This window comes from Rhinatrema bivittatum, chromosome 1 (genome assembly GCF_901001135.1).
Source record: "Rhinatrema bivittatum chromosome 1, aRhiBiv1.1, whole genome shotgun sequence".
Classification (NCBI taxonomy): domain Eukaryota; kingdom Metazoa; phylum Chordata; class Amphibia; order Gymnophiona; family Rhinatrematidae; genus Rhinatrema; species Rhinatrema bivittatum.
This window is the reverse complement of record NC_042615.1, coordinates 514,135,218-514,153,009: the sequence shown is the minus strand read 5'-3', so window position 1 is coordinate 514,153,009 and position 17,792 is coordinate 514,135,218. Positions and strand designations below refer to the sequence as shown.

The 17,792-nt window shown below is 44.1% G+C and overlaps 1 protein-coding gene across 1 annotated transcript; it reads left to right on the top strand.

Moving 5' to 3' along the window:
• The first annotated feature begins 92 nt into the window (after positions 1-92).
• LOC115098583 (olfactory receptor 5F1-like) lies at positions 93-16,366 on the top strand. The gene is made up of 3 exons (XM_029615250.1): positions 93-341; positions 7,876-7,966; positions 15,414-16,366. Exons 1-3 carry the CDS (start codon positions 93-95, stop codon positions 16,364-16,366), a joined length of 1,293 nt encoding a protein of 430 aa, XP_029471110.1.
• Positions 16,367-17,792: the final 1,426 nt, after the last annotated feature.

The window sequence follows — 17,792 nt, the reverse complement described above, 5'->3', positions numbered from 1 at the left end:
TGCCCCAGAAGCTCTACTTTATGGTTAACTGCTGTAAAAAAAAAGCTCTTTCAGTAATATCGGTATTATGGGGCCCCCAATTTTCTCACTTCATGGTTTCTGGCTGTGTCTTTATAAAACAGACCACTTATAAACTGTGTTTTGAGAGGTCCCTCACCATAACTGAGAAGCAGTTCTATGAGGGCTTTGTAAGGGTAACAGTTGTTGCCCTGACTAATGAGTCTGATTCCAAGAGTGACATCCAGCTGGCTACAAATAGAGGCCACCAGATAGTTCATGAGCGCTACTTTGGCCTCTGTGTCAAGATCTGCCTCATCTTCTTTCACAATTTTACAGGTCAGGTACAGCAACGTGTTGTTCAAATCCAGGTAATCCTCGCCATGTCCGGCTATATAAAAATCTAAAGGGGCTGTTTCTGACAAGGCAGATAATGGTGGAATTTCCACATAAATACTTTTTTCTTTGCAGGTTTGTGTGGGGGCCAATTGAAACAGATCCAGTTCTGATGTAAGCATTAGTGATGTGCAATCATTTTTGCCGAACTGGAATATTTCAATGAAATAGTCCAATTCGGCATGGGTCGGAGGTCCCGAATCCCAAGACGGATTTTCCCCAAACTTTGGGGAAAATTCATTGTTTGGGTTAGCACGGGGGGGGGGCACCTTTATTAAAAAACAAAACAAAACCCACCCAACCCTTAAAATGTAGTTATTTACAACCCCTCACCCTCCGGATCCCCCCCCCCCTCCAAAACTTGCCTAAAATCCGTGGTGGTCCAGCAGGGGTCCTGGGAATGATCTCCCGCTCTTGGGCCGTTGGCAGCCAGTAAACAAATGGCGCCAGTGACCCTTTGCCCTTACCATGTGACAGGGGCTATCGATGCCATTGGTCAGCCCCTGTCACATGGTAGGAGCAATAGATGGCCGGCGCCATCTTAGAAAATGGTGCGGGCCATCCATTGCTCCTTCCATGTGACAGGGGCCGACCAAAGGCACTGTTAGCCCCTGTCACATGGTAAGGGCAAAGGGCCACCGGCACCATTTTGTTTACTGGCAGCCGACGGCCTGAGAGCGGGAGATCGCTCCTGGGACCCCTGCTGGACCACCACGGATTTTAGACAAGTTTGGGGGGGTTCTGGAGGGTGGAGGGTTATAAATAATTAAATTTTAAGGGTTGGTTGTTTGTTTTATTTCGGCAAAAATTGCAGAGAAAAAAAAAACGACCCGATGGAAAATGAAGTTTTCCACGGGTTGGCCGACCCGTAGACCAACCCGGGATAAAAAAACCAAATCACATCTCTAGTAAGCATTCTTCAGACCCCTGATGTACAATTGCCATAGTACTTTAGAATATATCTTGCTTCCTAGTGGAGAGGTTTCTCTTCTTAGACTTGCAGTTAGGCTTCTGAGACTTGGCACATTTAGGCTTCTCTTTTAAAAGGTTCAGGTAACATCTGTTGATTGGTTCTCTTTCTTTTAACAGCTCTTCCAATCAGCACAAATCCTGACCCTGACTGCTCAGTATTGTCATGCAATATATTTAGAACAGCGGTTGTGACACGACACATAACATCTTTGTCAATGTTTTTTGCTGCAGTTTTCACATGAGTTTTAACAATCTCAAAATCCCTTCCAAATGCGATAAAGCTTTTCTAGAGAGACTACGAAACACACTGCCTATCCTTGCACCATGCATGACTGGAGCCTCGAAATACCCCGAAAACCCGTGCCCTGTCTGTTCTGCATAATAAATTCTGTATACGCTGGGGTCACCATAGTCGTTAACCACAACTATTTTAAAAAACAGCTTTTTGGGGTCGTGGGTGTAGCTTAAAGATCACCTTCCCATAACGAAATGAGATGTGTTGGTTCCAGTCTATCTTTATTTCAAATGTTATGGTGTCAATATGCTGCTTGTTGACAGGGACACAATGCAGCTTATCATAACTGAAGGTGATAAACTCACCGGTATAGCGGCCATTTACCACTGTGCCAGGGGATCGCGTGCCAGCAGCCCACAAGTGCTGAAAAGAAAAAGGTAGGCCATGTCATGGGGTCGGGGAGGAGAGGGAAAGCAGGAGAGAGGGTAGGTAGGGGGGATAGGAAAGTTCCCTCTCAGTCCACTCCTTAACTGGAGCGGACTGGGAGGGAACTGGAGGAGGGCTTATCTTGTTGCCGTGCGTAAATTAGCCAAATCTACCTCCCCCTGCGCACGCTGGCCCAGGTAGCGTGCGCTTATGGAGGCGCACACATATGTTTTTAAAATCTACCCCTATCTGTGTACAGGTATAGTGTATTAAACCCACCATTGATATCTCTTGTACATAGCGTGTGCCGTATATTCGTTTTAGCTTCTATCCCCAAAATGGTTGCTAAATCACCCTCTGTGGAAATTACTGTGTTGTCCTCAGATTTTAATCTGATTCTTCAGCTTTGAGGTCATAAATGATCCTTGGTGGTAAGGGCTTAAAGAGACTAATCATTTGCATGTGATGAGCGTTATTAGTTTTGCCACGCATTGGACGCACATTGTGTAAGAGCTAATCCCCTTATTGCATAAGGAGATTAAGTAGCGCCTATACCTCTCGTCCAACTGTGGGTTAAACAGTGCGCTTGGATGAGCACACTGTATTAATCAGCCTCAAAGTATGTTCTAATGACAGGAACATTGACATCTGGTGGCCAGACTGGGAGGGTCTGCCACAAATGCTAGAGATCATTTGGAGTCTATAACATTGCACCAGGAATGAAAATGGGTAGACTAGATCTGTCATACGGTCATATGGGTGCTCATGACAATGGGCACAACCCACCGGTCTAAATGCACTCAGACGTTTCTTAGGTTTCATCGACTATTACAGGACTTTCATCAAGAACTACTCCTCACTTATAGTTCCGTTTACAGCTATGACAAAGAAAGATGCTAATGTTGCAAATTGGTCTCCAGAGGCAATAACTGCATTCCAGAAATTAAAAGATGCCTTTTCGAGCAAGCTGTGTCTCTGACACCCGGATCCCACCAAGCCCTTCATTGTTGAGGTCGATGCCTCAGATGTTGGCATAGGGGCCGTACTAAGCCAGGCCGGTGATTCGAAGGCTTTACAACCATGCTCATTCTTCTCCCATTGCTTCTCTCCAGCAGAGAAAAATTACGGAATAGGAGATAAAGAACTCCTGGCTATAAAGATGGCATTCGAGGAATGGCGCGCTTGGCTCGAAGGAGTGCAACATCAAGTCACTGTCTTTACAGACCATAAGAATCTGGAGTACCTCCGCCACGCACAGCGCCTAAATCATAGACAAGCGAGATGGTCTCTGTTTTTCAACAGAATCAACTTTGTGCTAAAATACCACCCTGGAGATAAGAATATCAGAGCAGATGCCCTGTCTCACTCATTCCTCTCAGAGGACATTCCAGAGGAACCGCAACACATCATCGACCCAGAAAGGGTTATTTTGGCAGCTACTCACTCAGTACCTGCAGGAAAAACCATCGTACCCAAGATCCTCAGAAAGAAATTGTTAGCATGGGCTCATGACTCTAAACTGGCAGGACACCCTGGCCAACGCAGAACTCTGTCTAAGCTACAAAACTTTTATTGGTGACCCACCATGAAGGAAGACACATTCTCCTACGTTGCTTCCTGTGCAAATTGTGCCAGACAGAAAATGCCACCCGTCATCCTTGGGGTCTACTCCAACCCTTGCCAGTACCAGATGAACCATGGACACACATTGCCACAGAGTTCGTGGTAGACTTACAACTTTCAGGAGGAAACAACACGATTTGGGTAACTGTAGATCGGTTCTCAAAGATGGCTCACTTTGTGGCTCTCCCTGGCTTACCCACCGCCATGGAGCTTGCCAAACTCTTCATCACACACATCTTCCGCCTACCCAGCATGCCTAAGCACATAGTCTCCGATTGAGGAGCCCAATTCACAGCTAAGTTTTGGAAGGCACTCTACAAGAAGTTTGATATTTCTCTCGACTTCACCTCAGCATACCATCCACAATCTAACGAGCAAACAGAAAGAATGAATAGGACACTCAAGCAGTTCATTCGTGCCTATGTGAACACTCGCCATGAATGATTGGGGTGAACTGTTGCCCTGGGCTGAATTCACCATCAATTCTCATCCAGCAACATCCACTGGATCAACACCATTCGAAGTGGTTTACGGAGGACTACCACTGCCACCACCATTATCAGTGCCGTCCCCGGCAGCTCAATCTACTGTCAAAGATAGTCAACAACTTTGGACTCAGACAAAGGAGATGCTTCTTAAAGCAGGACTTTGAGCTAAAAAAGGATATGATGCTCACCATTGCAAAGCTCCATATTTCCAGTCTGGTGACAAAGTCTGGCTATCCACTAAGCACTTGAGACTTAAACTATCTTCAGCTCGCTTTGCTCCTCACTTCGTTGGACCATTTCCCATTCTCCGATGATTAGGCAATCTCACCTATAATCTGAAGCTACCACCTACTTTGAAGATCCACAATGCATTCCACGTATCACTATTGAAGCCATTGATCCTTAGTGAGTTCTCCAACAAGACTCCTGAAACTACACCTATAGATGCAGAAAAAGACATCAAATACGAGGTAGATGCTATTCTCGATGTGAGAAAAGGAGGCAGAGTATGGGAATATCTCCTATCATGGGGAGGGCTATGGACCTGAAGAAAACTCTTGGACTCCATTGGCTAATATACTGGATAAAGAGATGCTACAAGACTTCCATAGATTGCAACCTCAGAAACCAAGACCTGGTAGGAAACAGCGTGGATACCCTTTGAAGGGGGGTACTGTTGCATCCGTCGGTGCTAGACGGCTTCGTCCCGTTTACCTCACCTTGTTCATGGCTCCTCCCGCTTACCTAGGAAAGATGGCTATCGCCGCGTCTACAAGCTGACCTCTCCGGCATCCTCGGAACGGCTATGGTGCAGCCTCCCGCCATGCTCCTCCCAAGTACCTACAAGGGTGCGCACGCGCACATCATCCATGTCTTTATTCCAACCTTAGCGCGAACCTCGGGGGCATTCTCCCTTGCTGACGTCACGCCATCCGGCTATATAACCTATTCTAATTTGCTAGCTTGTTGAGTTAGCAAGGACTCGAATCCGTTCCTGTCTATGCTACTCTGCCGCTTTCGTGCTGCCGCTGGAAGCTCTCTCTCTGCCCTTTGGGGTAACTGCTAACCTGGGTACCCGCTCCTTGGGGGCCCTCTGCTTTATTTCAGGTGCCTTACAGGGAACAGGTACTCGCTCCTCGAGGGCCTGCTCTCCATGCCTCGGTGACTGCACTATCTTCTTCAACCTGGTGGAATCGCATACCTACATCAAACATCTAGTGAGTACTCTAACTCACAGTCTATCTTATCCACAGTACTACCTTGCTGGGAAACCTGCTTCGGAGCCTCCCTATACCAATGGGGTGAGAAGGACTCCCTCTGCCGAGGTCCCTGAGACTGCTACTACCAGACTGCCTCATACTGCCACCTCTGGTGGACTCTTCAAGCTGTATAATAAAGAACTAACTTTGTGTTTGTGCATTCTGAGCCTAGCCCAGTACTGTGGCTCCTCACGGGGCTCCTCTCCATGGGCGTGGTCATTTGCCACAGTACCCAAGGATCCACCCAAACACCGCTTAGCCTTAACAATAAGGTAGGGAGCTCCCCTGGTGGTAAGCTCATCCTTAATCTTCCTTGAAAGATCTAAGAAAATGGTGACCAGGCTGTCCTCCTGCCAATTTAATTCAGAGGCCAGAGTCCTAAACTCCACTGAATACTCACCTAGATATTGGGACCCCTAGCAAAGGTGAAATAGTTCAGAAGCCTTTGCAGTTGCTCAACCTGGCTCCTCGAAGATGGAACAAAATTGTTCCATGAACTGTTGGAGATTAGGAAGAATGGGGTCTCCTCATTCTCAGAGGGAGGAAGCCCAGGCCAGTACTGTTCCATCTATTAAGAAAAGAATATAAGTAGTTTTAGCTTGATTGTCAGGGAACAGTGGAGCCTGCAGCTGAAAGTACATCCTGCACTGGTTGAGGAATCCTCAGCACTGTTTGGGCCCCCTGCATACCAGGGAGGAGCTGGCAGCTGAGAAACAGGCTGACTAGGCACTGAAGGAGGTAGCGGGACCACTACAGGTGGAGGCAGTGCATCAACTTCAGTCAAGGAGTCCAAGTGTGAGGTGAGGTGGTCCATCACAGTGGCAAGGAGCTCCAAGGCACCCTGTTGGTCCTGCTACCTGCAAGCAATGCCAGGGATGGCTTGGAGTGAGGTCAAGTCTGTCAAGTTCATGGCCTCAACAAATTGCTTTTATTTGTGGACCCTTGGGCAAAGGTAGATTGGGCCTGCAGATCCTCATCATCAGCAGGCAGATCCAGGTGAGGCAGAAACTGGTCAGGAACTTCACTTTTGCCAGCCCCCATTCCCCTCGGGTTGAGTCTTTGTTGCCGGGACTGGCAAGATTTAGGGTCTCTACAGATGTCTGGCGAGGTGATCCAAGGCCAAGCTAGAATCATAAACAGGCAGTATCAAGCGTATTGTGAGTCCAGGCAAGGGTCGAGGCAGGCAGTGATCAAGCGTATCCAGAGTCCAGGCAAGGGTTGAAGCAGGTAGCAATCAGGCATATCATGAGTCCATGCAAGGGTTGAAACTCTGTATTCATCTGAGGAAAAGGAAGAGGGACAGATAGGGCTAAAGTAGGCAGGTAAGGTAGGGGCAGGTTAAGTAGACAAGGACTGGAACAGGCTGGACAACGAACATTGGAAGCAACATGCACTACTGAATGTAACTGGACCTGTTGCTGAGGCATTGGCTGTCTTCTTATAATGAGAGGCTGGTGAGGTCATCTAAGGATGTCCTATCACACCAGCAAGGGATGGCATTGTGCAGTCATGTCAGAGAAGGTGCGGCAGTGTCCTGCCATGCTAGGAGGGAGTGCAGCCAGCCCAGCTGTGAAGGCATGGGTGGCAGTTCTCAGGAGAAGTCCGCAAACTACCGAACACAATAGATGCATAGTAGGCAACAGGCTGGGATACTACAGTATGAATGTTGAACCTCTCAAAGATTTAATCTCCCCAATTGAAACATGAAAAAGTCAGCAGAAAGATGGCTGTGGTTTTTATTTTTTAAAAGCAAATGACAGGGAATATACTACTTACAGACACCGAGCTGTGCTCACAGTAGAATTTTAATTAAACCTGAAAAAGGTGACTTCCAGTGAGTTGCATATGTTCCCTTTGCTACCCAAAAATCCATCACTGTGTGCCCCGATGGATTACACCTCCCTAGTCCCTCTCTGTCACTTGTCACCCCCCCCCCCCCAAATACACACACACACACACACACACACTCACACTTTCCTCTCCATCTTCTGCCCATCCAATCTGAGACATCCCACTCTGATTGCTGCTTAGTTCCTGGGTGATGGGAGGGGAGATTTGGAGGAAAGTTACTTCTTCTAGAAATGTTCTATAAAGGTGGATAGCTTCCTGCTGATCTCACCAGTTATCTATGCACTGTGCAAGAAGCTGGACTTTCCTCCAACACAGTCATGATTTGCAGCTCATGGACCCAACAGGTTCCAACTCTACAGGTTCAGTGATCTTCAGCAGAAGTGGACAATGGAGGGGACAGGAGGCAGCACAATGCGCCAAGGTCAGAGCTTCCTTGTCATTTTGATGACACTTCAAGAATCGTATCTTTAAATAATTACTAACGAAGAGATGTGTAATGCAGCATATACTGAGGACAGAGCCAGAGGCAACTGTGCTTTCCTTTCAGTGCTTACAAAATTGTCACTGACAAGGATGAATCCAAACAAGGAAATAATACTCAGTAAACTATTAATTGTGTATTTTTAAGGAAAACTTATGTCAACATGGGCACCATGAACTGCCAACTGTGCTGTCGCAGATCAGATCACAGATTAAGACCTGTGGCAGCACAATCGTAGGTACGGATGGGCAGACTGAATGGACCAAGTGATCCTTATATTTCTGCTGACATCTTCTATGTTTCTGTGTCTGCATATGATCACTGTGATCAGAATAGAGTTTTTCCTTATGCAGCATACAATATTAAAATCTAAGCAAACAGAAGCTTCCTTTATGCAGCATACATGATTACAACCTCTGACGATGGCAGGTCTATACTAGAGCAGGAATTAGAGCCTGGGGAGGACAGGGCTCCTTTATACAGCACCCATGATCAAAGACTGAATAAAAGGCAGATCTCCTTTAAATAGTGCGCACGCTTATTAACAGCTGGCATGTCTCCTTAACAATGCCAGCCAAAAGAAAAAGGAAGATTCCCTTTATATATTGCCAACAATTCCAGTCTGATCAGAGGACAGTTCTCCTTTACACAGCACACACGATTACAGCTTGAGGAGTGGGCAGGTCTCCTTTACATAGTGCTCATGATTTCAGCCTGAGGAGAGGGCAGGTCTTCTTTACATAGCGCTCATGATTTCAGCCTGAGGAAAGGGCAGGTCGCCTTTACATAACGCTCATGATTTCAGCCTGAGGAAAGGGCAGGTCTTCTTTACATAGCGCTCAGCCTGAGCTGATGGAAGGGGGAAGGGGGAAGAGGAAAGGATTGATAGCAATAGATCATAAGATAAATATGAGTGAAAGTGTAAGGAGATTGGGGACAGCATTTGGGACAGGCTGAGAATGAGTTGGAAAAAAGTGAAAAGATGAAAAAGAAGACGAACAGGCAGGAAGTCAGAGTCAGATCGAGGGTGATGAGTACATGAATATTTAGACTGTAGAAAATATTGATAGGAAAAAGTCTATGTCACCTTTGCTAAATAGTGGACCCTGACGGGGAATAGGTTTTTTTTCTATAAGTTCAATAACCTGGAGCCTGAAACTTCATAAGTTTTTGTCACTGTTTGGCTTGGGATAGGGTGTGGATGGGAGGGAATAGATCACAATCAACAGGAAAACTGCCTGAGATCAATCACCTCTCTCTACCTTTCACATGCTCAAAATGTGAGAATACAACAAGGCACCAAGCTCCAAGTTATATTGTTTGAAAACAGATAAAATGCCATTTTCAGGAAGAGATGACTAAATTTCCATATGCAAAGTTTTATTACCCATAGTTCCTCTTGAAGTAGAGCTACTGGGTATGTATTTTACTATATTCCATTTAATTCTGTAATTCAAGTAGGTTTATGGGTAACAAAACTTTGTGCAAGGGAAGTTGCAGCATGCATTCCTCTTTGGGAGCAAGGTTTTTTTTTTAACAGCCACATAAATTTGACTGCAATTACCTATGCAATTTACACCAGTTTTCAAAGCAAACTTGCTTGCACAGGATGTCTTTGAAAATTATTCCACTTGCTATTAGCTGTGCAGAAAGTTTATGTGCATAGTTTTAAAAATGGAAAAGTATGTGTGTAAGTGCAAAATCCTCCCTAGCTGAGCCCCCCTCACCACACCCCCAAAAATGCCTCCATGCAGCCTGGACATTTTCATATAAGTTTACTTGTGAACCGGGCAGGTGATGTTATCACAGGCCATTTCTGCAGTAAAAGCACCATTTTACCCATGGAAATCCTTTTGAAAATCACCCTCTGTAAACCCATGTAGTCTATTTGTCTATTTTGAGATAACACAGAGGGCAATTTTGAAATTCCCTGCCCGGACTGCAGCCTGTAGCCCATGGCATTAGAAACCCTTATAGCATTTCTCTTTGAAAATAAGTGCTGATTCTGCATGACGTAGGTACAAGGATCACATAGACTTTACGCTTGCAGTGAGGCAGGTACAAGGTGTGCACCAGAAAGTACATACAATGATGCACAAAGGCAATCACTGCACCAGTGCACCTACATTCCCTCTCTTGATCTAACCCTGCCATCTTTTTCCCATGTGTAAAAATTAGTAAGAGGGGCAAAAATCAAACCACATTTTTAGGAAGGGTAAACACACATTTAACAGCATATCAACTCTTGATTGTTGCCCCATAGTTCGTAACTCGGTGCTACATTGTTCAGTTACTAAGCACCTACAGTTGGGCTTCTCAAACCTATTTTGAAGACCCCATAGCCAGTCGAGTTTTCAAGTTATCTACAATAAATATGATGAGATAAATTTGCATATCATGGAGACTCAGGATATGTAAATTTATCTCATGCATATTTATTGTGGATATCCTAAAATCCTGACTGGCTGTGGGGTCCTTAAGACAGGTCTGGGAAGCCCTGACCTAGAGTAAGTTATGAGGGGCACTAAGCTTTAGCAACGGGGCAGGCATCTCTGGTCCTTGGTGCCGCAAGATGGTTAGGTTTACAGGATATCTGCAATGAATGTTCATGAGATGCATTTTCTTGCACCACCGCCACTCCATGCAAATGCATCTCATGCATATTCATTGTGGATATCCTGAAAACCCAACCAGCTTGCAGCACTCAAGGATCAGAGTTGTCTGCCCCTGTTTTAGTAAAGCAAACCTGGGCCCTGTGAGCATAGTAAGTCTGCAAATAAGAATCCTTCCAGGGCTTTAAATTTTTTAAAATTAGGCTAAATAAATTACTGTTTTCAAATAGTTATGCATGGATAACTAAGCAATTACCCAGGTAATATAGACAGCTGAAAACTGCCCTCTCCTGTGCTGGTAAAAGTGCCTGTGCTTTTTCATAGCATAGGTACTTTACCTGCCCCACAGAGGAGCAGGCTAGAGGCAGAAGAAAAAGGAATCAACAGCAGTGCATGGGGGTTTCATTTTGAAATCTCCAGGCATCCTTTATGGCGTTTGTACTCACTATAAAGCAGTTGCAAAGTCCACAGGCACAGAATCACCCAACCCCCACCCCCCAGTGCTAGCAAGCCCATGAATTTTCAAAGGGAAACCCCACAGGGAGTTTCCCTTTAAAAATGTATTTCTAGTAGGGATGTGAATCGTGTGCCCGATCATTTTAACGATCGGGTTCGGCTGGGGGGGGGGGGGGGAATCTGATCGTTAGAGATGTGAATTGGAATCGGTTCCGATTCCAATTCACATCACTAATTTTTTTTAGTGAGGCCCGCGCCGATAAAAAAAAACCCACCCTGACCCTTTAAAATGACCCCCTTAGCCTCCCCCCCCAAAAAACCTTTTAAAATTACCTGGTGGTCCAGCAGGAGCGCGGGGAGCGATCTCCCACTCTCAGGCCATCAGCTGCGTTAATAAAAATGGCGATGATGGCCCTTTGCCCTTACCATGTGACAGGGCAAAGGTAGCGCCGGCGCCATTTTGAATATTGGCAATATGGCCTGAGTGCAGGAGCTTGCTCCCGGACCCCCGCTGGACCCCCAGGGACTTTTGGCCAGCTTGGGGGGGTCTCCTGACCCCGCAAGACTTGCCAAAAGTCCAGCGGGAGTCCGGGAGCGACCTCCTGCACTCGGGCCGTATGTCACGGTCGGCCCCTGTGACATTGTGAGGACAAAGGTAGCGCCGGCGCCATTTTGAATACTGGCAATACGGCCCGAGTGCAGGAGGTCGCTCCCGGACCCCCGCTGGATCATTTAGTCTAGTCTCAGGAAATATAATGATGATACCAAGATTCCTCATTGTTTAGTCAGTGTTTTGATAAGAGGAAAAGGCATGCCATGAAATGGCATAAGGATACCCTCTTTTTAGCAGTTTATTCTTAAAAAAAATGCTTATGCATTCATTTTGTTTATCTGTCTGTGTGCATATTATCTACCAAACCATTCAACCTACATCAACCACATTTTCAGGATAGATATATCTATATAAATGCTAAAATACAAAATAACATTTTCCCTTAAAACTTATGGATCTAGCAAAACTGAAAAGAAAGTCAACAAATAATTTATATAGTAATAGCTCTTATGAATTTCTCTGCATTTCTTTTCTTACCTGGTTTCCACATGAGAACAAGGTGAGCACAGGAGAAATTTCAGCTACAAATTATGTTTTCGGAACCTACACATGCATTTTAGGCATGGGGGACATTTCCTTTCCTACGTAGAAATTTTACCACATCCCTAATGATCTGGAATATCTTTACCAAAAAGCACAATCATTCCTCAGCTTTGCTCCAGTTCAAGAGTGTCTATGGGTGAGAAAACCTAATGGGAGAAAGAAATATCCTCCATTCCTGCTATTCTCATTTTGTGCAGTTTCAGAAAATCTCAGTGGCACAAAGGTCCTCTTATAAGGCCGATATTCATTATTCAGTGAGCGAGAAACTTGCCCATGTAGCTTTACCCAGATATTCAGTGGCTCTTTTCTGGATGTCTGAATATTCCTGAATATAAAGTTACCTTGCTAAGTACCTTCAGGTAGGTATTTCCTGACCAGACTTACCTAGCTAGCTTTAGCTGGGTAGTGTTGAAAATCAGCACTCACTGACTAAAATTTAGCTATGCCTGGGAATGTGTCCATCACCAACTCTCTTCATCTGCCTAAATTTTGTCTGGCTAAAAAGTTACTCAGACAAAAATGTTGCTAGGGAACAGGGGAGAAATTTTGATATCTCAGGTTTTGTCCAGGTAATTTGAAAAGTTACTCAGGAAAACCCTTTGAATATTGCCCTCTATGAGGCAAATGATTCAAGGCCTAGGGTTATGCAGGCGCTGAATCCAAATGAATTTATAGCTGCAATAAAAAGAGGGCATGATCTAGTTGGGAAAGAAAACTACACACATGCATTATAATTTTAAAACATGCACCATGCATGCTTATAATGCCCTCAGATGAGATAAAGTAACCATGCAAATGTATTTTAAAGCCAACTAACAACCCAGTCATCAAACTATGCAGGTACTTTCAGTTTGAAGATCTGGTTGGTTTTTGCAGGCTGAAAAGTACATGGGTACTTTGTTAGCTGCCTTATTGAAAATTTACTTTTCTATTCACAAGGAAAAGAGAGAGTGGCACCTGAAAAAAAAAAGAGAGATCGTTTGCTTCGGCACGTGAAGAAAAAATGTTATTGTGGCTTAAAGATTCTATTGCTAAAATACCCCACAAACTTCCTACAGCTATAAAGCTTGTAAATATGTTGTCAATGAAAGAGTTAAAAGGGATTTTTTTTTTGTAACAGTGATCTAGGCAGGATATCAGAGTACAGACACACACTCAGGCATCACCCACTGGAATTTTTGTTAGTGTATAGTGTCATGTCCTGTGCATCGCAGAAGAAACCTTGCCGGATGGTTCAGGGATTTGTGAGCTAGGAATGAAAGGACAGGAAAAATTGGTCTGAATTTAATGTGATCCTGGTCACAACCCATGATTGGAAATGGCTAGGGGTGTGCATTCGTGCGAGGAGCACGTGACGTCCGCGTCACGTCGGAGTGACGCGGCCGTCACGTGGTCCACCGCACCCGGACCCCCCACCCAAGCTGGCCAAAAGTTCTGTTTGTGTCCAACGAGGGGTCCGGGAGCGGAACCGCGGTGGACCACGTGACGGCCGCGTCACTCCGACGTGACGCGGACGTCACGTGCTCCTCGCAAAGGAATAGAGAAATGGCTTCCTGACTCCCCGCTGGACCACCAGGGAATTTTGGTAAGTCTTGGGGGGGATTAAGGAGGGTGAGGGGTTTAAATTTTTATTTAGGGAACCGGTGCACGTATGGACATAGACTCAACTTATGGAATTCTCCATATGTCCATATTGACCGAAATTGACCACCCCCTTTTCGACTTATGGACTTATGAACATAAACTTTTTGTTTGCACATCCCTAGAAATGGCTGTCTATATATATATTTAAGAACCTAAGATAAGAACATAGGAAGTGCTATACTTGCTCAGACCAAATGTCCATAAGGAACAGCACCATATTTCAAAAAGAAATGCAACTGTCCAGATTTTGCCTCTTTAAACATTAAAAGAAATAAAACTCAGAGCAAAAAATGACCCGAGGATCTCAATGGGTTTATCTTATTTAAATGTTAATCAAAATGTTTATTAAAATACAAAGCCCTGGGCTATTTGCTACTGCACATGCGCAGTCTCTTCCGTTAAATGGTATCATATTAACAATCCTACAGGCCAAATCTTGGCTTTGCGCACTGATTAACACAGGTTTGGCCATGTGTTTTCAAGGGACATCTATTAGCCCTTATACTGTAAGGGATTTAGCACCTCAAAAACACTCTGCCAAACCCACTGAAAACTAATAGCACTCATTACATGCAAAGGCATGTTGATGAGGCTATTAGTCACCCAGGATACTGAAAGTATAATGTGCGTCCAAGCCGTACATTTTAGGAAACACCCAGAAAAGTATACAGAAAAGCAGAAAATACTGTAAAAAAATGTTAAAAAAAAAATGGGCCGGCCGGTTCGGTTAGAACGGATGCTCAATTTTTCTGACGTCCATTTTCCTAACTGATCGCTGTCAGCAGGTTCAGAAAATTGACTCATCAAACTGAGCGTCGGTTTCCTGAACCAACTGACAGAGCCACCTTTCCTGGGCCAAGGAGGCACTAGGGGCGCATAATCGTCCCTAGTGCCTCCCTTCAGATTGACCCCTCATTTAAATATAGGATCGCGTGCCCAGGAGAGGTGGCTGGGCATGCGTCGAGAGAGCGGACGCTCAACACGGAGCGCCCGATCTCCCGCATTTCTTACAGAATCATCCAGCTAGTGGGCTGACGTGTATAAGTTTCAAAATATGTCCACACCCTGGGACTCAAAGAGTTACAAATATCATTTATTCATGGTCAAGTAGTCTAAAGATAATTCTGTTCAACAGAATTTGGTTCCCTGACACAATAGCATTTTACTAATCTGCTGCATTGGGAGGATCACAAAATGAAAAGATGAAAACAACGTGTAGAGGACTGCTGGCACATTGAACTTTTAATCTTCTCATTCTGTGTCCCTCCCAATGCAGCTGATTAGCAAAACACAGTCGTGTCAGGGGACTGACTTCTGTTGAATAGAACTATCGTTATACTGCTTGACCACAAATAAAAAATAATTGTAATTCTTCACGTCCCAGCATGTGGACATATTTTGAACCTTATACACCTCACCCTACATTTTGCTCTGTGAGATTGTTTTTTCTCCACTTCTTTTCGGAGGATCATGTTACTAATGTCACAAGTGAGCTTTGAACTGAAGACAGAGACATCTGAACATTTTTTGCTTTCCATGTCTTTAATTCATAGTTTACACCCATCTGATCAATTACTTTATTAATGGGGTTCCCATACCTTCTTATCTTTACAAACGTAAAGGTCTCTCTTGACCTCTCTTGTCAGAAGCACTCAGCTTCACCTGGTATTGCTCATGTCCAAAACAAAACTAAAATGTGGAATGCACTCTTAGAGTAATAAAATGATCATAGGAAGAAGCCCCCATATAGTGTATTGTATGTTATCACTGTTGTAATAATTTCCCTTAGCTTAGTTTTGTTTTTTTTTTACCAACAGATATCATGGAGCTCAGGAACCACAAAAATCATTCTTATGTGACTGAATTCCTTGTTGTGGGACTCTCCAGTGTCCAGGAGCCACACATCTTCCTCTTCTTGATATTTCTTGCTATTTACCTCATCACCCTCATGGGGAACCTGCTTATCTTCACCCTCATCACTAGTGACTCCCGTCTTCACAGCCCCATGTATTTCTTCCTGGCCAACCTCTCTTTGGTTGACATCATCTTCTCCTCTGCCACTGTCCCCAGCCTTCTCACCAATGTCCTGGGCACAAAGAAGACCATCTCCTTTTTGGGCTGTTTCACTCAATTATATTTCTTCCAATATTTTATGGTGGTAGAGTGTTACCTTCTGGCTGTTATGGCTTATGACCGCTATATGGCCATTTGCCATCCCTTGACTTACCCTATTCGAATGCGCAGGATAGTGCGTATCTACCTGGCAGCTGGCTGCTGGATAAGTGGCTTAATTAGCTCCATAGTCCAGGTGGTCTCTGTCTCTAGTCTGGACTTCTGTGGCCCCAATGTGGTAGACCACTTCTTCTGTGATGTTACACCCCTCTTCAAGCTCTCCTGCTCTGATACAGCCATTAGTGAGGGCCTCTTTATGTTGGTGGTGATATTTGCTGGGATGGGCCCTTTACTTTTTATCCTTACCACGTACATTCTCATTATCACAGCCATCCTGAAGATGCGTTCCACTGAGGGCAGGCACCGGACCTTCTCCACCTGTGCCTCTCACTTCATCGTGGTTGGGTTATACTATGGCAGTGGCATCTTCAGTTACATCTGGCCAACTACTCCCTATGCTGTGAACAAGGATATGAAGGTGGTGGCAGTGCTCTACACCATCGTCACCCCAATGTTGAATCCCATCATCTACAGCCTGAGGAACAGAGAGGTGAAGATGGCATTGAAGAAAATTATCAGCAGAAAGGTCCTGTCATAATAACCACATAACCTCCACAATAGGGAAAAGCTTGGATCTTTACATGGTCTAGTAGAAAGTAAAAAACATCATCAAGCAAACCTAAAACCTGTATCCTCCAACTATCCGCATAAGGCAATAAAATTCAATATTCAGCAGATTGATTGACTGACTGATATCCTAACAAGATGTGGTGCATGGTATTAGAGTAAAGAAAATTGTTTTCCTCCCTGGGAGAAAGACAAGCTGTTACTGGGACTGTGGCACCATACTCTTTCATTTTCAAATACACAAGACTTTTTCCCCACTTTAATCTAGCCCATCCATTGTAGTGGAAGTCCTTTGGCCAAGGACCACAGATTACAGCTATGGACCACATACCACAGTTTACTTTCAAAGCTATGTACATGCATAAAATCCAGTTTTATACATATACGTGGTTATAATAAAATAGCCCAGGGCTATCTGTAAAAGTACATGTACATTTCAGGTATAAGCATACTTTAATGTGAACTGAGCAGAGGCAGTATAGGAGGTGGAGTGAGGGTGGAGATGGCACTTTTTTATTTTAAAATGTATGTGCATAAGTTATACATGTATAAGTTATTCCCTCTGAAGAGCAGGTGTAGCTTTACATGAGTGAATGTGCATGCATACTTGGCAAATTTCTTGAATATTTTCAAAGCAAACGTATGATGACTGGGATGTTGGCTGTTTGAAAATTATCCTCATATATTATAATTATCCACCCTTAAACTTGGTCCAAATATTTATTATAAACAAAATCCCATCACAAATGTCACAAAATTCAACATGAGAAAGTCTAAAAATACAATTTGGAAAAAAAATTAACTCTTGATTGATACATCTTAAAAACAATTGAAGTTAGGTGTATTTTTATAATTTATGTACATAAGTGCTGTTCTGAGATTCATAGCACACTTTTAGCACATGTGTATGACATTTTCTAAATTAGAATTTTTATAACTATTTTATGTAGCATTCATTAATTTTTTTATTTAGTTACTTGGTTTTTGTGATGCTAGGTATTACCTTGTACATGTCCCTGTAGAATAATATCTGGTGTTCCTTCTTATACCAGAGTTGTGAACATTGGATTTGCAGCATCTCCAGCCCTGGTCAGCCAGAGGAATCAGGAATCAAATGTTGATCTCCTTCATTGCAGCATAGAGCATTGCCACAGAGCCATCAGGCCAGTCCTCACAACAGACTTTATAGAATAATGCAGTTCATGCCCTGGTAACACATTGACCAAAAGAAGCGTCAATTCATTGACCAACTAAAGAAGTTAACACACTGAACAACAAGAACATTGATGAATAAGAGATGTCAATACATTGGCCAACAAGAAGATTCAATGCATCACCAACTCAAAAGGTATAAGTTAAGGGAAAAAGCAAGCACTCCAGTTAAAATATATCTAAAG

Coding starts and splice junctions, on each gene's coding strand:
- LOC115098583 (XM_029615250.1), top strand. CDS start 93: ATGGTTTCTGGCTGTGTCTTTATAAAACAGACCACTTATAAACTGTGT. Junction 342..7,875: donor TTCACAATTTTACAGGTCAG/GTACAGCAACGT, acceptor TGTATTTTTAAG/GAAAACTTATGTCAACATGG. Junction 7,967..15,413: donor CTGTGGCAGCACAATCGTAG/GTACGGATGGGC, acceptor TTTTACCAACAG/ATATCATGGAGCTCAGGAAC.